Source organism: Callorhinchus milii, unplaced genomic scaffold (genome assembly GCF_018977255.1).
Source record: "Callorhinchus milii isolate IMCB2004 unplaced genomic scaffold, IMCB_Cmil_1.0 Scaffold1, whole genome shotgun sequence".
In the NCBI taxonomy this organism is placed as follows: domain Eukaryota; kingdom Metazoa; phylum Chordata; class Chondrichthyes; order Chimaeriformes; family Callorhinchidae; genus Callorhinchus; species Callorhinchus milii.
The window spans coordinates 283,999-308,503 of NW_024704742.1; the positions used below are offsets into that span (position 1 = coordinate 283,999).

The 24,505-nt window shown below is 40.7% G+C and overlaps 1 protein-coding gene across 1 annotated transcript in view; it reads right to left on the reverse strand.

Annotated features, from left to right (window-relative positions):
- The window catches only part of LOC103188317 (short transient receptor potential channel 3), a 42,396-nt gene extending 29,463 nt beyond the window's left edge, over nt 1-12,933 (reverse strand). The window contains exons 1-2 of the mRNA XM_007908270.2: nt 12,720-12,933; nt 1,866-2,643 (exon numbers count right to left, since the gene is read on the reverse strand). Coding sequence (XP_007906461.1) covers nt 1,866-2,643; nt 12,720-12,871 — 930 coding nt within the window. The 5' untranslated portion in view covers nt 12,872-12,933. The remainder of the gene's footprint in view (nt 1-1,865; nt 2,644-12,719) is intronic.
- Nucleotides 12,934-24,505: the final 11,572 nt, after the last annotated feature.

Below are 24,505 nucleotides of genomic sequence, written 5' to 3' on the forward strand. Positions count from 1 at the left end.
ACTGAACTGTGGATGCATTTTCTGATCCACAAATTTTAATTATATGTGACTGAACAACACATCCATTTTGAGGTGGTGCAGCCTACATAGAACCTTTAATATTTTCTTCAGGTTTGCATTGTGACACTGAAACAACACATCTCCTTCCTCAGTGAGTCCTGATGGCACTTTGCAATTGGATGTTAGCAACACCAGAGGCATGTTCGCCTGATCTGCTTTCAAAAATTGTCTCATTCATCTGTCTCTTTGCCTTCATTTTACAGGTAGTCTGGCTTCTGGATCGATCTACATCCTGCTCTATTGCTGGATGAACATGTCATCCTGCAATACGAGGTAATTAAGCAAACAAACAGTGTGTTGAATCACTAAAGAGGCATTATCATTAACTAAACATTTCTGCAATTATCCTTATGGATCTGAATTTGGAGTTGAGGTATAGATCAGCCATGATCTAATAGAATGGTGTAACAGGCTTGAGGGGCTGAATGTCCTACATATTTTCATATGTTCCTATGAGCCACAAATATCTGCCCCAAATAGACCAAAGGCAATGGGTAGCTACTTAATGCTAACATATTAAACAACAATTTGTTACAATCCCATAGCCCCCTTACGCTATTCTCCTTCCATTATGCCAAGTTTTTTCTTCTGACCAAAGAACTTTGTTGATATATTTTTCATCAGTTCCAGGATTTCAGTCAGTGAATGGACATTCTGCTTGGCAAAGGTTGATATCCAATCCCATTACGACTTATGAACTATCTTTTAAGGTGTTCCTTATGGTTGTTCAAATATGGAGTACTTCATCAATATAGATTCTTGTTCAGAACTATCTAACCTTGCACTAAATCTCCCTCCTAGTGGACTAGAGGTTTTAACATTTCTTGCTCAACTAATTTCTAGCTTTGGTTATTAATTCTGAAACCCTAGCAAAATGCCTAATACCAAATCAACTGCTTTCAGCCATTATAATAATCAATTTTGGTTATCCATCTATATAAATGGTAAACAGTCTATGTCTCAATATTTCTAGGAAGACTCAACCTCTTGCACTGGAGTCGAAACTTGCTTGTTAAATCCCTTCTGACATTCCTGATCCTAGTTGTTATTTATATTCCCAATTTTGCTTCTCCATAAAATGGTCCTCCGCGCATTCATAACATCGAGGCTCGACTATGCGAACTCCCTGCTTGTCAGCTCCCCAACTCCTCCCTCCACACACTGCAGATCATCCAGAACTAAGTCTGCAGCCCGTGTCCTCTTCCACACCAGGGTCTGTGACCCTATCACCCCCACCCTTGCCCGACTCCATTGGCTTCCCATCACCCAGGGGGTACAGTTTAAGCTCCTGGTCTTCACCTTCAAAGCCCTCCATGGTCTTGCTCCCCTCTACCTCTGTGACCTCCTAACCCCCTATCAACCTGCTCGCTCCCTCCGCTCAGCAGGCTCCTGCCTGCTTCACGTCCCCCGGCTTGCCCACCCCACCATTGGCGAGCATGCCTTCAGCCACTCTGCCCCCACCCTTTGGAACTCCATCCCTCAGTCCCCCCGCCTCGCCCCCTCCTCCGCCTCCTTCAAGACCCATCTCAAGACCCTCCTCTTCGACCATGCTTTCAATCATCCTCCTTCCCCACTGCCCTCCACCCTCCCCAATCCCAACCCCCAGCTCGGGTCCGAAACACTAACACTCCAGCTCCTTAGAACATTCACCTGATGTGAAAGGTGCTTTACAAATGTAATTTTGTTGTTGTTGTATTAGTTGTTGTTGCAAGGATTATTATTATTATTATAAAGTTTCCAACTTTGCTAAAGTTAAAGCAAAACATGTCCATTTCGATGGATATTTAAGAAGTCGTAAAACTTACCTTGAATTCTTTTTCAATATTTGCCAACTTGGCCAGTTCATTACTGAGTTCCAGTGCAGTATGTACTGGATCCTCACTGGACAAAGATAAGTAAGCAGGGCTCGCTAATCCTTTATAAGCATTGATCCTGGATCTGGAATGGCTAAAAGAATCGTTCTTTTGTTTCTCCACACATTCATTGCATTTGCAGAAATAGTCGTGAGGTCTTTCAATCCGCGCTCCTTTCATCAGCAGCATGTGCACCACTTCGTATTTCTGGCAGTGAGAAGCCAAAATGATTGGGGTGATGTCTGGCGAAAATCTGGTGCCATCTTCGTCGTAGGAGTAAAAATCATCATCCTGCAGCTCTTGTTCACAGGGACTGAGGGTCAGACGTTTACTGTGAATAAATGCGGAATGGTTCAAAATTGCTTCGACTATTCGGATGTATCCTTTACTGATGGCTAGTAACAGAGCATCTCCAATTCGAGCCAGGTTATCTCTCTTCAGAAGAAGCTCTGTGACTTCCAAGTGTTCGTTCCCAACTGCCAGCTGAAGGGCATTCTGGCCCATATAATCAACACAATTAACATTTAAAGTCTTGGTCTCCTCCAGCATCCTCCGGATAACAGGGATGTTCCCGTACTCAGCCGCATCCAGAAAGCGTTCCTCCTCCGGAGATAGGCTTGTACCTCTGTCGTTGAACATAAACGCTGGACCTCGGATGGCCTGTCTCCTTCCCTTCTCCCTCATCGCTGTCATTCTCCGCTGCATTACTGTTGGATTACTCACACTTTGCCTAAGAGATAGAGAGGAGACAGTAAAAGGAGATAACAGAGTGAAACATTTCCATGGTTCTCCACTGAACTCACAGCTGTGAAAGCTCAATTTTTCCAAATCTCTGTGCAGCTGTCTGACCTCCTGCCTCTGGGGATTCTCAAAGACGATGGCTGGCTCTGGGACGCTATGCTGCGTGAGGGGCACTTTATAAATGGAGGTTGTTGTTGTTGAACCAAAAATTGTCCCCCCAGGCAAACGCAACACTATGCCCCAACATTAATTACCAAAGCTGTCCACAAACCAAAGTATAAAGCTCACTCTCCATCACACTGTATGACGAAAGCTGCACTGTGCCGGAAGCGGTTTATAGCAAATTACTGCAAATGAGGAATGAATTCAATTCTATAAAGTTTTGTTTTACAAGAAAAGAATGCTACGTTAATCAGGTCCCTCTTACTGCCATGCTCAATCCACTGTTCTGTGGTCCCAATCTTCGAACTGTAAAATAAACAACAATAACAACAAATTACACTTGTATAGCAACCTTCATGTCAGAACGACATCCCAAATAAAATAGATAAAAAACTACCTCCAGGCCGTAACAGGAAGTTCACTCCTCTTGATGGGAATTCATTTATTAAAAAATTAAAAGCCAATTACTGTATTTAGAACCAATTGGCAATATGTTTCACATCCAGTATTCCATTGACTACGCATTTGCATGAGCAAAATAAATCTTCCTTCTCAGACGGTGGTTAACAGTTTGTTGGGCAAAGCAGAGAGGGCAGCAGATTTAGAAGCGAATTGGATATGTTTTATTAAACAGTTAAGCGGATTTGAAGCTTTGTGGTACAGGAAGAGTATTTCTAATTGAGACTGCACAGGTGGACAGGAATGCTTTTTTTAATCAGGTCTTGCAAGTTCCTATTGCTTAAATAAATACAATGTCAGTAGAGAGTAGAAAATTGTTATAACTATTTTTAGCTGCAACTGTTTTCAATAAGCGATTCTTCAAACTCCAGCTTTTCTGATAGTCAATTGCCTCCTGGTGAGTGATTTGTACAAAGGAGCATTTCTAAGGCTAGTGAGCTGTGATCTACGATAAAGACTGGGAGTTAATTTCCTCTCAAAATGACGGCCTTATTCATTGACATGTTTGCAATGCACTCAGCCCAATGAACACAGTAAAGCACAAATGGAAAAAAAAGGAATGACGCTGTTAATGAGACTGCACTCACCCATCTTATAAAAAGTCAGATATATTCTCAAATATTTATGTATTGTCAAGCTATGTGAATCTGTTAGGGAACAATCTCTGGATAGCCTTCTTTTGCAGCTGTCTTACAGTGAGATATTGTGAAATATCTGCACCTGTCTGTTCCACATTTCTTATTTCCACATTTGATTCATGATCTCGCATAACTCGGCCACAGAAAAACATAGGACCAGGAGTAGCCCCCTCAGCCTATTCTGATCCACTGATAAATAATAATAATCCTTGCATTTGATATAGTGCTTTTCACATCTTCTCAACGTCTCAAAGCGCTTCACGGAATATGCTGTAAAATGAATTGCCTACATATTTGTGGGTGAAATGCAGCAGCCAATTGCGCACAGCAGTGTCCCACAAACAGTCATGGATTGAAGTGACCAATCTATTATTGTTTTTTTTCTTGAGGGATTATTATTAGGCGTGTGGAGTGAGAAAACTTGCCCAAGGTTTGGCTGTGCCGGGAATCGAACCCGGGACTTTCGCTTGTGAGGCGAGTGCTCTAACCACTGAGCTACAGGACTCCACAAATGATTAAATAATAATGAGGGTTTACCGTAAAATATCGTGATTGTGTATATTGCAGGCAAACGTGGTATCTGAACACTTCCATTTATGGCCATATTATCTAGCAGACAACAGACCTCGACAACAACAACAACAAGATTGCATTTATAGAGCGCCTTTCACGTCGGGAGGACGTCCCAAGGCGCTGGACAGTTGGGTCGGGACCCGAGCATTGGGGGGAAATGGTCAGGGTGAGGGGAGGGAGGGAGCGAGGAGGGGGGGAAATGGTCAGGGTGAGGGGAGGGAAGGGAGGGAGCGAGGAGGGGGTAGAGAGTCGAGAGGGGAGCTGAAGGCACGGTCAAACTCTTCTTTTTAAGTATAATAAGTGTGAGGGTAAATTCAAGCATCTGGGATGCTACCTTGTGTGGTGGGCGTGATATAAATGCAAGTTGTTGTTGTTTTAAATTGAAGTCTTTATACATTAATTAATCCTTCTATGTTTATGGCTTTGGGTAGCACCCTGTCACCCGGATCTCAATTATGTTGGAAAAAAGGTCGTAGTTCCCAACTTCTTCTGCTGGTTCTCAGAGGTGAATATACTCTGAAGCCATGGCATAGGTTATGTTTGAATCTGGTCAGTGCTACAACACGTAAATAATTCACCGATGCCTAAAATATTTTTAGTAGGTGCCTCCCTTACTCATGAGGTAATCCAAACTAGTGTTGACTCTCAAAGCCGTTACAAAGCCCTGTTAATAATAGATGCACTATGCACATCTTCTGCAATGAGAGGACACATAATTGTGAAATATTCTAGTGGTAGCCACAGCTTCCTGATGCATTGTGTCTTTGCCTAGTTACGTTAGTGACATGTTACCTGGGGATAGAAATGTGTCTACCATTATAAAGACACATGTGCCCCTGTTTAAGCCTCTGCTTCTCTCTGAACATCACAAGATCATAAGATTGGTTTGGATGAAGAAGAAGACCCACCCTACCATCCTCCCATCACAGCATCTTAATAAATGAGTCTTAGCCTCAATCACCCAGGACATTCATGTGCCAAGCAATGCAATTTGAACCCATTGAACTGCTTACAACAAGTAAATAGTCAAAATGGTCAACAGACTACAGTGAACTAGATATCTTGCAATTAAGAGCCCGACATTAACCTTACTTGCCGTATTACTTACGACAACCCCTTTACCTGAGTTTTCTTGAAGCCATGCTTTTGGAGGAAATCAGCTTCATTACCACTATTTTTTCAACACGTTTAATCTATGAACAGTGCCACAATAGATAATTTATTATTACCAAAAAGAATGTATCAATTTTAGTTTTTAATTGAATTTTGCCAGTTGAAGTGAGGCTCTGGAACCCTGTTCCTCTAATTGAACGCTGCGGGTGGGATTGTGGTGAAGTGTAGTAAGTCCAGCAGTGCTGCACATAACAGATGCTCAGTTTTCTATGCCGTAAGGTGCGTTGTGTCAGGCAAATCTTTCCTTATACAGTAGTTAAACAGATTTGTTCTTCCAAACATATTTTGGGATTTTATTTGCACTGCATTGAGAAATATCATTATTCGTACAATTTATCTAGCAAGCAAGGCTGGTCATTATTCACTGTCATTTTCAGATAATACTCATTTCATGTTATGGCTGTATGTTATTCCAGATACAATTTGCCACTTTATGGAAGAAACCAACAAACATTTTTTCCACATCTTGGTTACATTTTTGTACATTTTCTTTAATGAAAATGTTTTCTTATGGTGTTGTTGCAATTGTATTCAGGAAGTATCTGCCATAATCATAAGTACTCATTATTAACATTTATAATCTGATAAATATTATAAATCTATTATAAATGTTATTTTAAATATTTAAAATATTATTTATAAATTGACTTGCAGAATGGGCAGATAGGTGCAGATGAAATGTAATAAAAAGGAAATGTGCATTGATTCATATTTGTAGGAAGAATAAAGAAGCTCATTATACTCTGTATGGTCGGAACCTGAGAAGTAGAAGAATAAAAGGATCTAAAGATTCAGATTCACAAGTCTTTAAAAGTATCAACACAGGTGGATAAGGCCATAAAGAATGCAAATATAATTCTTGGCTTTATGGTCCCGAGGAATGGAGTATAAAAGTAGGGAAGTAATATTAAATGTATGCAAAGCCTTGGTGTGACTGCATTTGGAGTATTATGCACAGTTCTGACAACCAACAACAACAAAAAGCTTCCAGCACAGTACGGAGGAGGGTCGGGAGGAGAGACCTGCGTTGTCAGAGGAGAAGAGATGAAACCTCAAACCCACAGTAAATCTAACAGGGAGTATTGGAGGAACTTCTTGACATCCAGAGGGTGATGAGAATGTGGATCTCGCTGCTGGAAACTGTGGTTGTAACAAAGAGTATCAGTGTATTTAAGAGGAAACTTGATACATATATGAGGGAGAAATAAATAAAATAAAATACAATACACAAAATACAATTTACATTGATATAGCTCCTTTCATGTCAGGAGGACATCCCAACCCACAATCACAGTATGGTCATTGCTTCTGAAATAGAGGGGAATAGGAAGGGTGGGGACTTGTGTGGAGTATATACTGGTATATTTATTATTTATTATTCATATTTATAATTATTTATATTAATTACATGGACTAGTTGGGTGAATGGTCATATCATGTTTCAGATATTGTTGGAATGATTACTTCTACCCCTTTCCAGCAATTCAATTGACTTTGCTGCAACTTTATAAATCATAATTTTTAAAAATCAAATGTAGGTTACTGAAGAGTGGGTGTTAGCCTTCGTCTTCTGTTTCAAAATTGGCAATCCTGGGAATGTTAAAGATAGAGTAGGTCAATTAAATTGATTGTTTTTAAAAAAGAAAACTGCTACAATCATTAATGTTCAGGGATTGTCTGGTCTCAAAATGTTAATTAATCTTAATTATAGTCCCTTTTAAACAACGTCAGATAGAATAATAATCCAAATACAGTGTTGATAGATCACATCAGTGCCGGTAACAAACCAAATGAGCGAACAAAGACTGATACAGTCAAGCCAGTTTACAATGCTTCACACTGAGTTTTAATTCATTTTCCTAGTAATTGATTGAATCGACAAAGTTCAAATTCAACCCTTCAGTGACTCATATATGTGTTTTTCCCCTTGTAATTAGTTTGCTGTTCTTTCTGCTTCTCTCTGTCTGTTGTGCATGTATCTACCTCTTTGACCAAACCCATGGGCACCTCCCCTGTCCTTCTCCATCACTGTGGAATACTCCAAGACATTAATTACCCTACGCTGTATGAATGTAAGGTATTGTTGCTCCAATCAGTTCTTCAATAAAATATAGTATAACTGTATTCTCTTACATGTTCAAATTGTTTCTTAAATCTGTGTTGTTTTTGATAATATGCATTCATATATCAGTCGCTCACCCGTGGCATTTTTTTCATATGTAAGGCTAGATTGACCTGACATTTTGTCATTTTATGTTTTTATATTAGAATTGCACTCTGTCAGTTATTTATGTTTGCTCTTTGCTATTCAGTTTGTCGACACAACAAACTTGTAATCCATTTAGTTTGAGACTGTGTTGCAATGTTCACCTTTTCCAATGACTTGGGAGTTGAGAGATTTGAGACAAGAAATTCAGTATCAAAATACTAGAGTTAAGGCAAATTATTAGCTAACAGACAAACATAAAAATGGTCGTATGCCATTTGATTTGTTGAACTGTCCCGCATTTCAGTCAAAAGCAACTCTCTTTAATTCTATTGATCAGCCTTTCCATTAGTTTTCCTTAATATCAAGTATTGTTCATTCTTTTGAATGGCACGGTTGACCATCTATGACTTTCTGAGGCCGTCCATTCTATATTCTCATGATCCTCACTCTTTTTTCTGACGAGATATTCATCCTGCCTTTTCCTTAAATAAGAGTTAATCAACAATCCCCTGTCTGGCAGTCTATTCCACGTACCTTAACTCAGTGAAGATAAATTTCCTAATCTCAAATCTTGTTTGGGGTTGTTCATGATATGGTCATGTTTCTATCTCTGGTTTTGACTTTATTGCTCATTCCTTAACATTAAAAAAAAGATTGTGTCTTCTCTGTCTTTGTTTCTCTTAGTTATAGGAGTCTGTCCTCATAATAACCTCCTAACTCAGAAGCAAAATGTCCCCGAATCATCTTTGCTCTTCTCTAAAATATTTCCAATGCACCAACAATGCTTTGAAAGTAAGGTGCCTAAAACTACACCCACACTCCAAATATTATTAGCTTCCTCTTTTTGGGAACTGTTCACTCGCTCCCACGTTTTACAGCAATTCCAATAAGTGGACCTTCGCTTTCACAACCCTATGATACGGACTTGTGTTTTCTTATGAGAGTCAGTTCCATGGCAGACAGTTTACTCCCTCGCTTGGTCTAACTTTCAAATACTTCCACACCTTGCCTCATCCTACTTCTGTGATTTCCAGCAGTCCTGTCCCCCTGTCCACTCTGCTAACTCAGGTTTGCTTTGTGTCCCTTCATCCCAACATCAGGACTCTCTCTCCAAATCCTTTGACATTGCAACCTCTCTCTTTCTGCTTTCAAAGCCCTTCTAGACCTATCGCTTTAACTGCGCCTTTGATCACCTCCCTTCTCCACCATCCTCTCATCCTCCACCATCCTCTCATACCCCACCTTGCTCAAGCTCCCATTTCATCTCTGTGAACCGCGAAGACATTTTCCTGTTTGAAAGACGCTGCTATATATAAGTGCTTCTTCTTACTGCGGATGTTGATGTCGCAGGAATAGAGAGATTTCAGAGGGTGTTGAAGTATAACATCAAAATTGTTTAGTACGCCTGTCACACTGTGCCCAGTAGTTCCTTTATCTGCAAGCATTTGTGAATTAGCAGCTATCTTTAGACGGCTGGTCTGTGTGAGATGCAGTACCAGATTATGGAAAATAGGGAAATTGCTCGCCTTATATGTTTAATGATGCATACCAGTGAAATGCATGACAGTCGTCTCCAGCAAACAACATCCGTTCCCTACAATGAACTTATAAGTGTGCCTTTGGAGGAGATTAGGCAAGGTTGAGCAACAACCAGTGGTTTCCTTTCCTGACCAAAACAGGGGACTACTCTATCTTCTACATGCGAAGCACTTTTAGCATATATTTCCATTAGCTTTTATTTGGTATTTGCTTAAAATAGCATTTATGTCTGGGAACTATTACTGATTGTTTTATGATTTGTGTCATTGTTGCTTTCATTAAATCTGGTGCTAAAAGCTTTCAGAAGAGGACATCTGACTGTGACAAGGACATAGTCACTGGAGTATCTGAAATCCATTTGGCTACTTTCCTGTTAGATTTTAATTAAATGAACCTTTTCACTTCAGCTTGCAGAGCCCATACTCAGCTGAAATGAGCATCGTGTGAAGTTTCAAGGGGTTAGAGTGTTTAACCTTGAAAAATATCCATTCTGGACATTCTCCAGAGCTAAGTATTGTACTCTAGAATATTTTTGTGACCCTTTGGTGATATTAGATCTGTCGCTCCTCTTTCTATTCAAATCAGCAATAAACTCTGTTTAATGGAATTGTGTTAGACAATCACAAACATTATTGTATGAGCACACAGCTTTCTGAAGGCTGTTTGAAATAAACTGTGATCTCTTTAGCTTTAATGAAAATCTAGCAGCCAATGGCAGCTCACCTACAATGTTGAATATTTCTTCTTTTTCTAAATCAGCCAATGTGGAAAGAGTCCATAAATAATACATTTCTAAAAACTGAATAACAATTGCATTTCATTCAGAAATATTTCAACATGCTTCACAAAATGGGTTGCTTTGAAGTGTCGTACCTCTACACTTGTCAGACTCAGCCACTGTAAAGCGCTCCAGGACGCTAACCTGCGCGAAGGGCTCTATATAAATGGAAGTTGTTGTTGTTGCTGTTGACTCTTGTACGACCACTGTGAAGTGTGGAATTCTTAAGGGGAAAGAACTGCATTTGCGCAGAATTGTGGAAAACACATAAATTCATCCCTAATTTTGAAAGTGTTTTTATGAAGGCCTTAAAAAGAACAATTTCCACATTCGGACGGCACTTAAACATTTTGTAACAATTCTGTAGAATCTAAAATTTTCAAACAAAATGTGGATCTGAACCCGGCTGATTTGGAAAGACTGTACATTCTCTCACCTGTTTGCTTTGTTTATTGCTACCTCACACTGTTTTGACATGACAAGCAATGAGTCTACCAGCGCCCATGTTTCAGCTTCTTCCTTGACAAGTTCCACCTTATCCACGGTTACCAAGCTTATTGGAACAGCTGGTTGCTGTTGCCCTTCAGCTCGGTCTCCTTCTCAAGCTATGGCTGATCTGCTACTGGTAGCTGCTGAAGAGCACGCAGTGAGTGATATAGTGATATGGAATACTATTTCAATTGCAGTCATTTTTTACGCAGTCGATAGAATCCTACAATACAGAAGGAGGTCATTCAGCCCTTTGTGCCTGTGCTGGTTCTTTGAAAGAGCTATCCAATTAGTCCCACTCCCCCGCTCCTTCCCCATAGCCATGCATTTTTTTTTCAAGTATACAACCAATTTCCTTTTGCAAGTTATTTTTGAAGCTGCTTCCACTGCCCTTTCAGCCAGTGCATTCCAGATCGTAAAATTCTGTGCGTAAAAAAAAAAATCTCATCCCCCTCTGGTTCTTTTGCCAATTGTCTTAAATCTGTGCCCTCTGGTTACCGACCCATTGGCCACTGGAAACAGTTTCTGCTTATTTACTCTCTCAAAACCCCTCATAATTTTGAACACCTCTACTAAATCTCCCCTTAACCTTCTCTGCTCTAAGGAGAGCAATCCTAGTTTCTCTAGTCTCTCCACACACCTGAAGTCCCTCATCCCCGACATCATTCTGGTAAATCTCCTTTGCATCCTCTTTTTATCTCGGGTCCTTGCTCCTCATCCCTATCCAGACCGCCTGACTGTAAGGTGTGTAGGTTAGGGCATGATCAAGTTACCCTGTGATACTCTCTATCATTATATTTAGTCTCTGACATTTATTGTCCAGACATACATATTAAGAGTTAAAGTGATGAAATGCAATTGGTAACAGTGGATCTGGTCTACAGCGTGACTCGGTTCCTTCTGAGGGAATACTGTCATATTTGGGGCAAAATAGGATTAACCTATGTCACCTTTCCATCCCTTAGTTTTCTACGTTTTTCTGTCTAAATGACATGTTGTTGCTGGGAGGGAGTGGACGGAAGCTAATCAGTTCCATTGCTATATATATGTACCTCACACTGTTGGGCAATGGTACAAAATGAGGTTTGGGGTCGGTAACGTTCTTCGTCTTTGCAACAAGAACAGAACTACATGTCGACTCATATCAGTCCTGGTTCAAGAGGTAACGCCACCTCCACTCCAGCGCCTTCCACCCACTGTAACGATGCTATATTTAACTTAATGATGATAAATGTTGGTCCACACTTCGTAACGCACGTCAATGACTGTCTGAATCACTTGGTGGCGCTCATTTTGAGAAGGAGTCCCACGGATGGACAGCTTAACGAGCGCCCACTTCATTTTAACTCGAGATTTATTTTTAAGATGAATGTTGAGATCTGCTGCTGAAGTCGGACCAAGTGATGCAACTGTATTGCAGCTTAATCTCAATGAACAATCGTCAGATCGTTGGAAACTGCTTTTTCATTAACTCAACTTTTTAACAGCAAAATATTGGATTATTTCTTTTTTTTAAAAAAAGTGTTTCACACAAATCCCGCTGTGCATCATAACCAGTTTCCCTGCCCATCCACTCGGGGATTTGCTCCAGAGTAAAATTGCATCTATGGGATTAGTTCGAAGTTTACTAAATACATAATCCAATTTAATTCCAACCCTTTTTTTTTCCCTGTTTGCTGTTTCTGAATCGGGTTCCTATGAACGAGAGCAAAGCTTAAATCAATGTTAGATTTTTTTTCGCGTGGGGTGGGGAGGGGGGTGGGGGGTGGGGGGGGGGGGTGGGGAGGGGGGGAGACAACACTCGCCGTGATTTATTTCAAAAGTTTTGCATTTAACCCAACATTGGGGAGACACACATTGCCCTCAAAACAAGCCCTACATCAGTAAATATTGTTTTGAGGTAAATTACCTTTGTCTCAACGTCCTTTAGTTCTTACAATTTCCTTCATTCTATTCGCATGAAATGAACAAAATGGGAAATGGATCAGGTAGTGAGGGGGGGGGGGGGGGGGTGAAATGGTTGTGATAAGGAATAAAGTACTTACATGGTGTAGGACTGATGGCCATGTAAATCCCTGTCCTCTGGTCCCAGACTGTGACAGTGTGATCCCAAGTCCCCATTCTCCTCCTTCCACTTCTGACGGATTTCCTCCTCACAGAACGACACTCTTCTCTGTCTCTTCGCTTCCTCTGACATTCGGGCGACTGAGCTCTTCCCTCCAGATATATATATACAGAGAGAGAGTGTGTGTGCGTGTGGGGGGGGGGGGGGGGGGGGAGGATTAATCAGGTTTCACTGAGCAGCCAAAGGCTCAGTGCTGTACTCGCTGCAGTGGGATTTCGGGATGGGTTGTGCCAATATACTCTGCCTCTTGTGACTGGCGCAGAGGAGACAGAGTGACTGACACTGGCCAAGCCCAAGGCTGTCCACAACCAAACAGCCAACCAACCAGCCAGCCAACCAACCAACCAAACAGCCAGCCAGCCAACCAACCAGCCAGTCAACCAACCAACCAACCAAACAGCCAGCCAGCCAACCAACCAGCCAGTCAACCAACCAAACAGCCAGCCAGCCAACCAACCAGCCAGTCAACCAACCAACCAGCCAGCCGGCCAACCAACCAGCCAGCCAGCCAACCAACCAACCAACCAAACAGCCAGCCAGCCAACCAACCAGCCAGTCAACCAACCAACCAACCAAACAGCCAGCCAACCAACCAACCAGCCAGTCAACCAACCAACCAACCAACCAGCCAACCAACCAGCCAACCAACCAGCCAACCAACCAACCAGCCAGTCAACCAACCAACCAACCAAACAGCCAGCCAGCCAACCAACCAGCCAGTCAACCAACCAACCAGCCAGCCAGCCAACCAACCAGCCAGTCAACCAACCAACCAACCAAACAGCCAGCCAGCCAACCAACCAACCAAACAGCCAACCAGCCAACCAACCAACCAGCCAGCTCCCACTGACAGACACAGGTAAACAAACCACAGGGGAAGCCACTGGGGCTTGGCCAGGCTCACATGTCCCAACAATCGAAGAAGACACAACCAACAAGACTTGTCAGGGATGAAATCATCTGGAGAGAGAGAGGGGGGGGGGAAGGAGATTGCCCTTGAAGAGAGGGGTAGAGAGAGGGGGTGGGGGGCTCCTTGCCTTGCTCACTGCAATATCAATTAACTGGGAAACACACAGATCTCCAAACTATAGCATCTGTTTATTCTATAGGGGATTTCAAACGAGTCCTGTTTTATTAAGGGAGGGAGGGAGGGAGGGAGAGGAGAGGAGAAAGATTGTCCAGACTGTGCAGTAAAGCAAAATAATTTAGTGCCTAAAGAGACTGTTGCAGGAGATTGTAAATCAGATTGAGAATAAGCGTCCGATCGATATGATTCATCACTTAGTGAAACCACTGGAGCAAATTGAACCAAACCCCGGAAAAGCTTCGTATCCCAGAGATATAGCGTTCACAATAAAAGTTTAAATCACAGGGAAATCGCTGATCAATTGCAATCACAAATCCCAGTGATCGATAGGTGAAGCTATCGGTGGGGAAGGAGAGGGGAGAGAGAGGATAGCACTGGGTCAGGGTTAGCCAGAGGTACCCACTGTCCCCTAAACATAATGGGGGTAACAGGGGGCATTGGGTTCACATCTGGAAACCAATCAGAAAACCCAATCCCAATAAAAAGAGGGATGGAGGGTCAGAGCTGTTTGACTTGGTGTGTGTGTGTGGGGGGGGGGGGGGGGGGGTGTGGTGTGGGGGGGAGTGTGTGGGTGTGTGTGGGGTGTGTGTGTGTGGGGGGGGGTGGGGTGTGTGGGGGTGGGTGGGGGGGTGTGGGGGGGTGTTAGCAACAGTGCATTGATCCAGGTGAGGGATATACATGTCTGACTGCGGGATGCACCGACTTGCACTTGGTTCAGGGTGACACCAGGATCACCCCCAGAGGTCAGTGAGTGCGCGGCACCAGATAGAGACAGAGACAGACAGAGGGCAAACCTCCTCCCGTGGGTCCCACTTCCCTCACAGTTAACACATCTCACACACAGTGCAGAGAAGGAAATGGGGCTTCCAGTTCTTGCTGATTGAGCGCAGCATAAACTGCGCTCCTGTACCAAAGTCATTAAATGGCACTGTGTCTTCCACCTGTTCTTGGGGTCTGGCAAACATATCAGGTACAGTATTAGAAGGTCTGTGGCCTTGATCTATCCCCCTTTTTAAGTATAGGTGTACCGTTAGCTATCCTCCAGTCCGCTGGCACTACTCCCTTTTCTAATGAGTTATTATATATTATGTATTAGTGCCTCAGATTATTTTAACATACTATATGCAATCCACCCAGACCAGGGGTTACCCTCCCTGAGCTTGGTTAGTTTGTTCAATGTCTCCCCATTTTTATCCTAAATGTATTTATATCATTTTTGATCTCTTCTTCTGCTGTCGTGTCCACCTGTCCCACCTCCCAGGTAAATCCTGAGGAAAAGTAATTGTTGGAATATTTCTGCCATTGCACTGTGGCCGCCTGTGAGCTCACGGTGTCCATCCCTTAGTGACCCTATTCCTACTTTGATTTTTCTTTTGTTACTTATGTCTGTAGAATATTTTACTACTTCTTTTTATATTCCTTGATAATTTAGTTTCATAATTCCTCTGTGCCTTCCTGGTTGTTGTTGTTGGTTTTTTTTTGACTTCTTTCCTAACCTCTTTGTATTGATTTTTGCATTTGATATATATATAGCGCTTTACGACAATGGTTTCGAGACGACGACCATTAGAAATTCTGGGTCTTAGGTTTGCCTCATGCAATATGAAGTACAAACTGTGAAGATAGAAATTAACCGAATAAATCTGGTTCTGAAATGTGAACCGTTTGGATACGTTCATCAAACAGTAACGCAGGTATTAGACACTCTCGAATGAAGTTGGAGCAGCTCTTCGCTTTATAAAGCCAACAATTTCGTGGTTGATGACCCTGCAATGTATCCCATCATTGGGAGTTTAGCAGATCTCCTGGACCTGTGGTGTTTACACATTATTATTTAGTTCCTTCCTCTCACCCCCCCCCCCCCCCCAACCCCCCCATCCTCACACTGCTGTCGGTTGGATGAATTGTAACCTCGTGGGATCACCAGTGTATGTTGTGCTTAAGCCACAATGCCAGTGCCTAATAGTGTATAATTGTATACAGTGCGGAAAGAAAATGCACTTTATTTCACCATTTTACCCTGAGGAAGTACAAATAGAGATTTTCAGAAGTGTAGCAGTAACTGAAGCGGTGAGGCATATGTTTGTCCTTCCCCATCTGCAGATATATACCCCTCTTCTCCCCCCCCCCAATTTCCTGAAGCCCTTTCCTTCTTCTCGCTCTGTCTTTAAATCTTATTATTTTCTGACTCTTTCATTTTTCTGTTCTCTTTGTCCATGTGGACTTCCATTACTCATTAGTGATTTTTCAATTTTATTTCAATCTTAGCTTCCTTCTAATAATTTTCCTTAAACTTACCTCAGGCTTATTTAAAATTTTCTGTGCCATACCATTTTTCTCTTTCCTTTGACTGATCCTAACTCTTATCATTTTCAGTGTTGCCTTAAACTTCGTCTGGGAACATTTTTCCTTGCTTGGCAGGAAAAGAGCACTGGCGCAGAACACATTTTCCTAAATTAGAAATTGTTTTATCTCATGCTTAATGTTATGGAAATATTATTGAATAATAACCCTGACATTTGGTATTTTGGTATTGCCCACAAGATACAGAGTCAAACCATATTACAGTAAATCTTGTGAAGCGATTTGGGATGTCCTCCTGACTTGAAAGGCACTATACAAAATAATAATAATAATAAATGCAAGGATTATTATTATTATTTTACGTTGGCAGGACAATGCAATCAATCACAGCAACCAGTTTTCCAATACCCACTGGTTGGATACATACTCTTTGCTTATTTCCACCCAACTTGTAAATTTAAATCCCGGGCGGGGTGAAACATTGGGCAAGTTTCCTTACTCCACCCACCTCTGTTTACCTGGCAGTAAATAGGAACCCGGTTGTTGGACGATTGGAGGATCACTTTTCTGGTGGTAATAAACCCTTAAAAATAAACAAATAAATGAATAAATAAATAAAAATAATAATAATTTGGTCATTCAAATCATGACTGTTTCACCCACAAATATTCAGTCAATTCACTTCAGAGTATATTCTGTGAAGCGCTTTGAGACGTCTCGAAAACATGATATATCAAATGCAAGGATTATAATTATTATTATTACTGAAGCTCTCTCAGCCCAGCATTGCACTGGAGTACTAAAGTTTGTCTGGATTATGTCCCACTTCAACCTAATTGGCTGAAGAAATCACACAATCATACTTTCTATCTATCACAGAAGCCTGCAATGAGATATCCACATGTCTCACCTTGTCTGTTAGCGAGGATGAAGAACCTACTCTGTACCTTATCCTGGGTTGCAACAGCAAGTTAAGATTGTTTGGGAAATTCATCCTCTGTTTGGCTGTGCTGATACTGCCTTTTTTTAACCCACATTCATTTTCCTTTGTGACGTTCACACAATTTACCTACACACAACAATTCCCATTAATAAAAACTTCTAATACTCTCAATTCTCTTATCATCGCAATTCAGAGGCCCTTAAGTGGGTAATTCTGCTGGTGAGGCTCCTGAATGGTGCATAATTTACATAGAAATTGTAAGAGTGTCACAGTGGGTTAGAATATTACCCTTTTATCTCAAGGATCTCCTTCAGACTAATGGAATAAAAGCCTCTTCTCTCTTTGGCTGTAAAGGTCCTATATGAAATAAGTTTAATCAACGTCAAGACAGGTCTGTGCGGGTTAAAAACCCTTTACCCTGCGCAAACTGGTTGCCATGTTTACCTACATATCAGACACTATAAATGACAGTAATTATCTGTAAAGCAAGTTGAAATATTTTGATGTTGTAGAAGCTCCGTCTAATGCAAGGAGTATGTAAACCTTCATAAAAATTCAAAGTGTGTCTGGACATCAGTGAGGATAGGATTGGGTCTTAACTAAGATGTTCCCCCAGAGTCAAACACTGCTACATTCAGTGTCAAAACTCATACATGTATAATGGCCATTTGGGGACCTACCTCTGGCTGCAACAGAGAAGTGGGGGAAAATTGAGCAAAATGTACTCGGAGGGGTGGGGGTGGGGGGGGGGGGAGTAGAGAAAATTAGAAGAAAAGAAAAAGAAATGTGAAAAAAAATTGATAGACACTTTAATCTCAAAGTGTCTGTCAATAGATAGAAAAATTGATAAATTATGAACTAACTCCAAGTGATTAAACCGCACTTTGAGATTAAAGTGGCGAACTGCAAACAAATACAATCAGATAGGATCTGTTTACAGTTTGCCACTTTAAGCTCTCCCAAGAGAGTGTTCAAGTACAAATAACACTTGAAAGGATAGCATACTCCTTTATATACCAAATAGTAGCAGTTTACGATAAACAACAGAGATATTTGGAATAACATAATCGACACAAGAAAAACACAGTTTTAAAATATTTTGAAAAAGATCAATTTTTGTTTGAAAATCTGAAATAAGGAAGTGGTTGTAACAAATTGTTGGCTGGATGTTATACAATGAGTTGTTTTTTATATTATGTAAACACTCTCCAAATGAAAATATACTTATGTAGGAGGATATATACAGACAAGTAGATTGGGCAGAGAGAGAGCAGATGAAATTGAATGCAGAAAAGTGTGAGGTTATACATTTTGGATGGAAGAATAGGGAATATAACTATTTGCTATGGTAACATTTTAAAGGGCCTGAAAGTCTTACGGATCAACACACATAAGTCTTTAAAGGTGGGAAGGCAGATTGACAAAACTAGAAGGCTTATGGGACCCTAGGTAGAAGCATAGAATATAAAACCAAACAGATGATGTCTTATCTCTATAAATCTTTAGTTAGACCACAGTCAAATTATTGTGTACATTTTTAGTCATCCCATCATAGGAAAGACATTAGAGCCGCAGAGAGAGTGCTTCTATCAAGTGTCAGGTAAGTGTCACTTTGGCTCAGCTCAGTTGGTAGCATTCTGCCTCTGTGTCTGGAGGTCCCATGCTGAGACATTCAACTCATATAGACTTAAGTTATTCAATTTACACAATAAAAGACTAATAAATTAATCAAATAGCGATGGCGTCAATGCAAAGATCAATTATGGAATGCCACCCTGAATGGTGACCACTTCTTAAACAGACTTATAACTCAGACTAAGCATTTAACGCAGGTAAAATAAGAACCAGAAAATTTTGCTTAAAGCACCAGAAATCCCTTGTGCATTAGTGGCATCATTAGCCACCAGCCAGAATTCAAACGTACTGCTGTGTCCCAGGTGATGGGTACACACAGTGATTTCTAACGCAGCTGAAAGGCTCATGGAGAGGCTGCGTTGAGTGAGATTTTCATGCTGTTTGGGCAAAGAATACCCAATGTGAAGACCAGACAAATGGAGTGTTTACAACAACTGAAGTACAGGTGACCCATTGTGTCTTCACTGATGTTAGATACCCTGTTAGAGTTATCCAAGTGGCTTGAACAGGCATTGATGGCATTCTAACAATCCTCAGTGTAAAACATCTTATTTTATCTTTTGATGATAGGTTTCAGTTGTGTGGCTGATTTGTCGATCGATGGAAATAGCCTTTCACTATTTACCACCAATCAAAGCCGTTCCTGATTTTGAAAACCTCTCTCAGATTCTTCCTCCTCAATTTTTTTCTGTTTAAGCAAGAACAGTTCCAACTTTTCAAGGAAAGATGGTCACTGAATCCCTGTCTGGCAAACAAAACAACATCAAGAAAAGGTTGAGAAGGTACAATCTTGAGCAGGTAGGGATCTTTAAGTGCAAAGAGATTAGAAACCATAAGGTTTTTACAAGGACGTTTACGTTTGATACTGAAGCTGGCACCAGGTTCAAACTGCGAGATGGACCTAATAAGCTTTTGGAAAAAGAGACGAGGCTCAGGACTAGGATATGACGGTAGATAGATGACAAATGTTCTAAATTACAATTAAAATTAAGTAGCATCTGGAAATCTGCATTGCATTATAATAACTGCTTCATGAATCATTTCATTAAATAAGATATAGTATGATATTTTCATTAAAACCCAGTGGAAAAATAATGGTGTTCCAGAATAAAGTGGAAAAAGATCACTGGGAAAACATATCTCAGCTCAGCTGTCCACAGGGAGGTAAGTGAGACCAAATGGGGCACTTGCCCAGATTGAGTAAACATAATTGCCTCACTCATACCCACTTTGTTGTTGACTGGATTACAGGCCAGCATTGGCACACAGTGTGGAAGAACAAGCTCTGGCATGTTTAAATCAATCAGGCAGTTCATCAGAAGATTATTGGAGGGGATAATCAGGATTATTCTTTCTATCATCAATAATTCACAATTTAAGAAAAGTTAATTTGTTTGCTAAATTATTGCAATTTTTCTTATGTTACAACACCCTGGCAAACATTTATACATTACTTTCATTGCTACAGTCCATATGTGGTACAATATGGGTATCATGGTGTGGTAGGGAGTGAGTCTTGCTGAGTGGCTTGTGAGTTTGTTAGTATCTGTATCACCTCCCTGTGTGATGGACACTATATAAATGCAAATTGTTCTTGTAATCTGTATGTGCTATTGCAGCTGTGGGTTGTGTTTGTGTCTGGTGGGGTTTTGGCTGCATTGCCATGGCTTCATGAACATCTGTAGGGAGAATTTATTGCGTACTCCTGTCAGTGATACTCAAGCTATGTGAAGAACCTTGCCATGGTCAGCCAACTGCTGGCAGGGGGACACGGATGGAGACCAGATGCTCACATTGGCCCATTTTCTTTACTGCTACCACTGGTAGTGAGGGAGGGGAAATGGCTCTATCTGCCATATCCTCAATAAGATCTACCATTGACCTGCAGCTGGGAGGAAACCCAGTAGTTTGGTTTTGTTTCATCCGAGGTATTCTGTATATAATAATAATAATAAATAATAATCCTTGCATTTGATATAGCGCTTTTCACGTCTTCTCAACGTCCCAAAGCACTTCACAGAATATACTGTAAAGTGAATTGACTGTATATTTGTGGGTGAAACGCAGCAGCCAATTGCGCACAGCAGTGTCCCACAAACAGTCATGGATTGAAAATGACCAATTTATTATTGTTTTGGAGGGATTATTATAAGGCTGTGTGTGGAGTAAGGAAACTTGCCCAAGGTCTCGCCCTGACCTGCCGGGGATTGAACTCAGGTCTCTCGCTTGCAAAACGAGTGCTCTAACCACTGAGCTACAGGACTTCATATGAAAGTCTTGAAGTCAACAGTCTGGATCTACTCCAACTGTATGCTTGATATATCTTATTTATTTTATGAAGTACTTTTCAGGAGTAAGGTTGGATCTTTGCACAAGGTGCAATGTGGCACACTGTACTCTCTTTGCTGTAGTATTCCCTGGTATTTTGCGGAGTCTTCTGGGTTCTGTTAATTCTGTTTCAAAGAATTGTAAAACCATGTACATGCAGCAAAGGAGGAATTTTCACATTGCTTAATTTGTCATTGAACGAGAAGTTAACAAATTAAATTAAAAAGTTGAAACTTCTTCTCTGTAGCCTTTGTCATTGGTTAGGTTTCCGTGTACAGTGGAGTCAATAAATCATAGCCTGATCTTTGAGACAAGCGTGAAGCTTTTTGAGACGTCTCTAAGACGTGATAAGGCACTGTATCCAATGCAAGGATTATTATTATTAGCAGTAGTAGTAGTTTATTATTTCTCAAGGTGTTGACAAGTTTGTTAAAAAACAGAGAAAGGGTATTCTAGTTGATAACTCTCTTCCAATAACAGTAGGGAAAGTTACAAAAAATGAAAATGCCCCACCCAGACCATAATCCAAGCCAAATTTATTGCAACTATGAACATAATCCCATTTTCCCACATTTATTGAGAATAATCCACCGTATAACATTTATTCTGACTATGAAATGACTATGAAAGCAATTCCTGCAGTTATTGGTTCAGACACATTGAATTTAAATTGGTGCTGGTTTGCCAGCCTTAGAATAAAAGAAACTGGCAATTTATAGGTAGATAAAAAATCAGACAGCTGGAATGGGATACAACACTACAATACATGCATCTAACAGATGGCAGAGTTCTGTTACTATATAAAATCTTGAGTCCAGTGACTCACTGTAATTTTACTTATCAGACAATAGTATTCATTTCCGCACTGCTTTTTATTTATTTTATTACTTGTTTTATGATTACCTTTATTGAAGTAATTGTTCCGAAATTTGTAATCTTCTCTGTGATTTCTCTCCACACCGACACAGTCCAGCGAATCAAAACAAAAGGGAAAAGGAATCACAACCAGGAAGATTAGCAAAAATGGTAGCAATTTACAGTGTAAAATAAATTCCACTACAGTAATTGAAAATGTATTTGTTGAGCAAATTAAGTCAGCAGTTAGTTGAACCTGTGGGTAGATACTTATTTTATATCTTGCTTGAGGTGGCTTGAGATAAGAATTTTTTACAATAAAAAATCTGTCTCGAGGTGAAACCTTGAGATGTGCGTACTCTTTCACATATGTGACAAAAAAAAGATCGAACCCTGTACATGTGTCTCTAATAGTGACAGAGAGCTCTTCATTTGTTTCCAGTCACCCTGATAACAAAGACAAAGGGGTTATTGTAAATGTGTATTGCAGAACAAAGGGGAAAATCTTCTGAACATAAGGCGGGTTCATTGGTCTCAAACAACAATTAGGTTTAAGCCTCAGGGGTGTGTAGAACCTTAGACTATTGTAATTACATCTGCTTCAGAAAGCAAACTCTTGCATTTCTATGCGTATAATCACACCGTGACTTCTCAAAGCACTCTACGCATAATTATTGTCAAATGTAGTGACGGCTTTTGAAGGCAAATACGGCAGACATAGCATAGCATAGCAAAATGCCACAAATGGTCACAAGTGGTCAATTTATCTAGAGACTTGTTGGCTAGGATCCCAGGAAAGACTCTTTTTAAGCAGGGTCGTGGATCTTTAATATCCATCTGAGAACTGACAGGCAAATCTCAGTTTTAGAATCTCATTTTGCACTTTGAGTTTGGTGTATATCCTTATTATTAATCTTAATATCATATTACATTTTGGTAGAGCATATTTCACGTCGGGAGAATGTCTCAATGCGTTTCACAACATATATTGTAGGGTGGAGTGACTTTTTTGGAGGGGAAACACTTCAGCCAATTTGCGCACAACAGTGCCCCAAAGACAGCTATGGGATGACTAATTTTATTGGGTGAGTCCTGGCCAGGACAATTCCCTTTGCTTTTCAAATAGGTGCCATGGGATCTTTAACGTCCACCTGAACAGACAAATGGGACCTCGGTTTAATGTCTCAACCGAAGAATGTTGATACCACAGTGGAGGCTATACCCACCTCCACACGGGTCACAAGCAATTATTTTATTCTGATAAGACTAGCTTCATACCGGTGGGCTCTGAAGCTATCGAAGCATTGAAACTTGCTGGTTCTGTTGTTAAGGCCTTTGTAATATTCTGCAGGGTATGTCCTGTCCAGAGACATGTCCATAGACATCGACAGGTTGGATGTCAGCCAATAATCCTGCAATTCTGATTTATTTTTTAAAAAAAAATTTCACTGGAACACAGCTGGAAATAACATTGCCTTGAGAATACATATATCACTCAGTGCAAATGCAACTTCAGAATTTCACTTATTAATGTCAACTCTATCTTAGTGAAATCTTCTAGTGATTTTGTTTTATTCTCCTTTGACTGGTATACACAGTAAGTGCTCACCCATTCCTCAACTCCCAATCCTCAGAAGATCATTCTTTTCATGACTTGACATCACCCAGATTTCAACCTTCTATCTGAAATAACATAATCTGTGTCATTAATAAATATTACGGATCACAGTAATCCCTGGGAGACTTTGCTAGTTGAAGCTGTCAGATTAGTTATTTATATCTTCTCTCATTCTCATCTGGGTTTGTCTGAGTGGAACGAGAACAAGGTGTGATTCCACTGAGGGATTGATGTCTAAATGTTCTCCATGTATATCCAAGAGCCACTGCCTACTAAATTTTAATTGATGCAATCTTTAAAGTGTTAGGGCTGGAGACGGCATTACTAATGCTGCATTTATATTGCAGTGCTGTTGCGAACAGCAGCCCTGTCTTTAGCAGTAGTACTATAATAGAGCAAATGCAGTTTATTTGACACCAGAGCTGATCACAGCAGCAGCTGATTACTTGATTACAAGTGTTTAAGTGTACTTAGACATCCTGAGGATCGGTGTGTGTGAGTGCCATCATTTTCATGGCAGATAATGATCCGTTGCCATGTTTGGTGTGACATCTTCCATAACATGGAAGGAGAGATGAGGTGAAATAAATCTCTGACAGCTTGGGGGTAAAGAGGACACTTTGTAGATTCAGCTTTGAGTCTGCTGTGTGTCATGCTGCTTCAGGGTGTGCTGACTGCCATTGCTTTTCTAGCTGGGAGTATATTGAGATGTCAGCCTTCTTCTACGGGCCAGCAATGAGATTTTGGCACTATTGACCTGTAAAGACTTACCTAGTGATCAGGTGAGTCCCACAGCAAACCATTTAAAATCGTGACTCATAGAACAACAACAACAAATTCCATTTATAACAATAATAATAATCTTTGCATTTGATATCAAGCCTTATCATGTCTTCGAGATGTTTGAAAGCGCTTCACAGGATACAATGTAAAGTG